General features: G+C 41.7%; 1 protein-coding gene across 1 annotated transcript in view; it reads right to left on the reverse strand.

The window, feature by feature from the left end:
- Positions 1 to 82: 82 nt before the first annotated feature.
- The window catches only part of LOC103521844 (interleukin enhancer-binding factor 2 homolog), a gene marked incomplete at its 3' end in the record, with an annotated part of 20980 nt that continues 19360 nt past the window's right edge, over positions 83 to 1702 (reverse strand). Inside the window, 3 exon segments of the mRNA XM_017448901.2 lie at positions 83 to 359; positions 993 to 1167; positions 1466 to 1526. Coding sequence (XP_017304390.1) covers positions 83 to 359; positions 993 to 1167; positions 1466 to 1526 — 513 coding nt within the window.

Below are 1702 nucleotides of genomic sequence, written 5' to 3' on the forward strand. Positions count from 1 at the left end.
TTATTACTAATACAAATAGATTTTAGTATAATTATTAGTTATTACTAGGTTATAGTGATTTTAGTGCTTTCTTACCAGAAGCTCAATCATCCATGGATTCAATGGGCTGAACCCTTCGAAGCGAGTTTTCAAATCCCTCATGATCCGAATCAGAGCTTTCACAGTATCGTTCTGAGCATTCACATCAAACCAATGCACATGTTTGTACGCTAGCAGATGCAACTTGCACACGGATACCGGTATGTGCACATCGGGTTGCAGCTGTTTCAAGTTAGAGTGCAGAGTGGTCACGAGACACCGCAGGATGAGACCTTTGTTGACCAGATCAAACCCGTGCTCCTTGATGTCCATTTTGAATCCTGGAATTTTGGAACATGATGACGTCAGAGAGTGGCTATTTCAAGAAATAAAATTTATGTGCCTACAGTTTCAAGTCATTAAAAAGATTTTCAGAAACTTATGTGAAAAAAATATCAAGTTAAGTATGTCAACCAAAGGTAGATAAACTTGTTACCATGAAAGCTATTTATAACATACTTGTTTTAAATAGCTGTAGTGGTCAAGTCTGATAAAATCAGGAGGGAAAGTGTAGGTTCAATCCCAGCCAAAGTAAGGGGATTATGAAGTTAGATTGGAGTAGTACCTATTTGGAAATTATAGTAAATTAGTGGTGAGAGGAAAGCTGGACCTCTGTGGTCAGTGGTCACACAGGAAACCTGTACAGCCAGCCAAGCAAGGTTGAAGAGAGGGAACTTCAACTGCTAAGATCTTATCATCCCAAAAGCAAATAAGAGAAGGAAGACAGGATAGGAGAAAGCTAGCTGTTCCACAAACAAACCAGAGGATAAAATCTGCTCCAGGTGGGAATCAAACCCATGACCTAGTGGTTGCAAGGCAGATGTGTTACCCCCCAAGCTAACTAGGCTGGCTGTCTCTTAGCACAATTAAGGTACTTATGGTTGTTGTTTTTTTATACAGATTACTTCACTCACCAGCTTTATTCCTAGGAGCTTCTCCTGCTTTGATCTCCGTCAACACCTTGTTAGCAACCCAGCTGACAGCCTCCTTGGTTGGCAGAGATTTGAAGATGATGACCAGATCAGCTGATTTTTCTCCCTTGATGGCAACACCTTTCTTGAATGACCCCACAGCCCTGGTCTCGTCAATCTAGAGGGAAAATTGATAATAATTTCAAGAAATTAAAGAGAAGTATCCAAGAGATTAAAAATAAGTAAATTGGACATGCTTGTTTAAAATGAGTTCTCTTATGCCTGCTCGAACTGTGAAGGCTTGTCCTGGACCGCGACTAGGTCCGCCGAAACACCGTTTTTCACGTCCGGCACAAACTCTGTTTGACCTAACAGAGCAGACCACTGTCTCTAACTACTTCAAAGGTTTTGTGTTATAAATCATGTGTGGTTGGTAGTGTGTATGTTAAACGTTAACGGAATGTTAATAAACATGCCTTCGTGACTGACATAGTTAGGGAGGCGGAATCGGGACACCGCCGTACTCCCTGGGTGTTCCTGGGGAATTCCACCGGGACAGTTAAAACTCTAGTGGGAAGAGAAAGTCCCCTCCCCCGGGATCCTTCAGTAACCCTTCATCCATAATAATTTCTTTGTCTATGCAGTTTAAGGGTCGAGTACAACTTTCCAGATGAGTGTAGTGTATGCAGGAACCCTTTTTTTACATGACACGA

This window comes from Diaphorina citri, unplaced genomic scaffold (genome assembly GCF_000475195.1).
Source record: "Diaphorina citri unplaced genomic scaffold, Diaci psyllid genome assembly version 1.1 scaffold6081, whole genome shotgun sequence".
In the NCBI taxonomy this organism is placed as follows: domain Eukaryota; kingdom Metazoa; phylum Arthropoda; class Insecta; order Hemiptera; family Psyllidae; genus Diaphorina; species Diaphorina citri.